General features: G+C 65.3%; 1 protein-coding gene across 1 annotated transcript; it reads right to left on the bottom strand.

Moving 5' to 3' along the window:
- Window positions 1-6: 6 nt before the first annotated feature.
- LOC102769935 (diphosphoinositol polyphosphate phosphohydrolase 3-alpha) lies at window positions 7-322 on the bottom strand (the record flags this gene model as incomplete). The annotated part of the gene is made up of 1 exon (XM_015568047.1): window positions 7-322. A coding segment is annotated over one exon (276 nt), but the record flags the coding sequence as incomplete, so codon positions are not given.
- Window positions 323-326: the final 4 nt, after the last annotated feature.

Below are 326 nucleotides of genomic sequence, written 5' to 3'. Positions count from 1 at the left end.
GGGTGCGCGGGCGGCAAGCAGGGGGTCTGCGCGGGAGCCGTACATACTAGCGGTCGCTCCCGGGCACGGAGTTTCCGTTGGTGGGGGGACCGCCCAGCTTTAGTTTCTGCAGGTACGCGGCATGCACGGGCTTGTGGCACTGGAGGACCTTGATGGCATCTTCGATTTTGAACCACTCGCGCTTCCTGCCAATGCTCACCGAGTCCTCCCAGTCCTCCAGCACCTCGGTGACGGTCAGGACGAACACGTAGGTCCGGTGCTTGGGGTCCTGGTTCTGCTCGAAGACGCCCAGGAGCCGGCCCAGCGTCCCCTTGACCCCGCCTCCT

Source organism: Myotis davidii, unplaced genomic scaffold (genome assembly GCF_000327345.1).
Source record: "Myotis davidii unplaced genomic scaffold, ASM32734v1 scaffold1132, whole genome shotgun sequence".
NCBI classification, from domain to species: domain Eukaryota; kingdom Metazoa; phylum Chordata; class Mammalia; order Chiroptera; family Vespertilionidae; genus Myotis; species Myotis davidii.
Note: the sequence above shows the minus strand (reverse complement) of the source record. Positions and strands in the feature narration are given on the sequence as shown.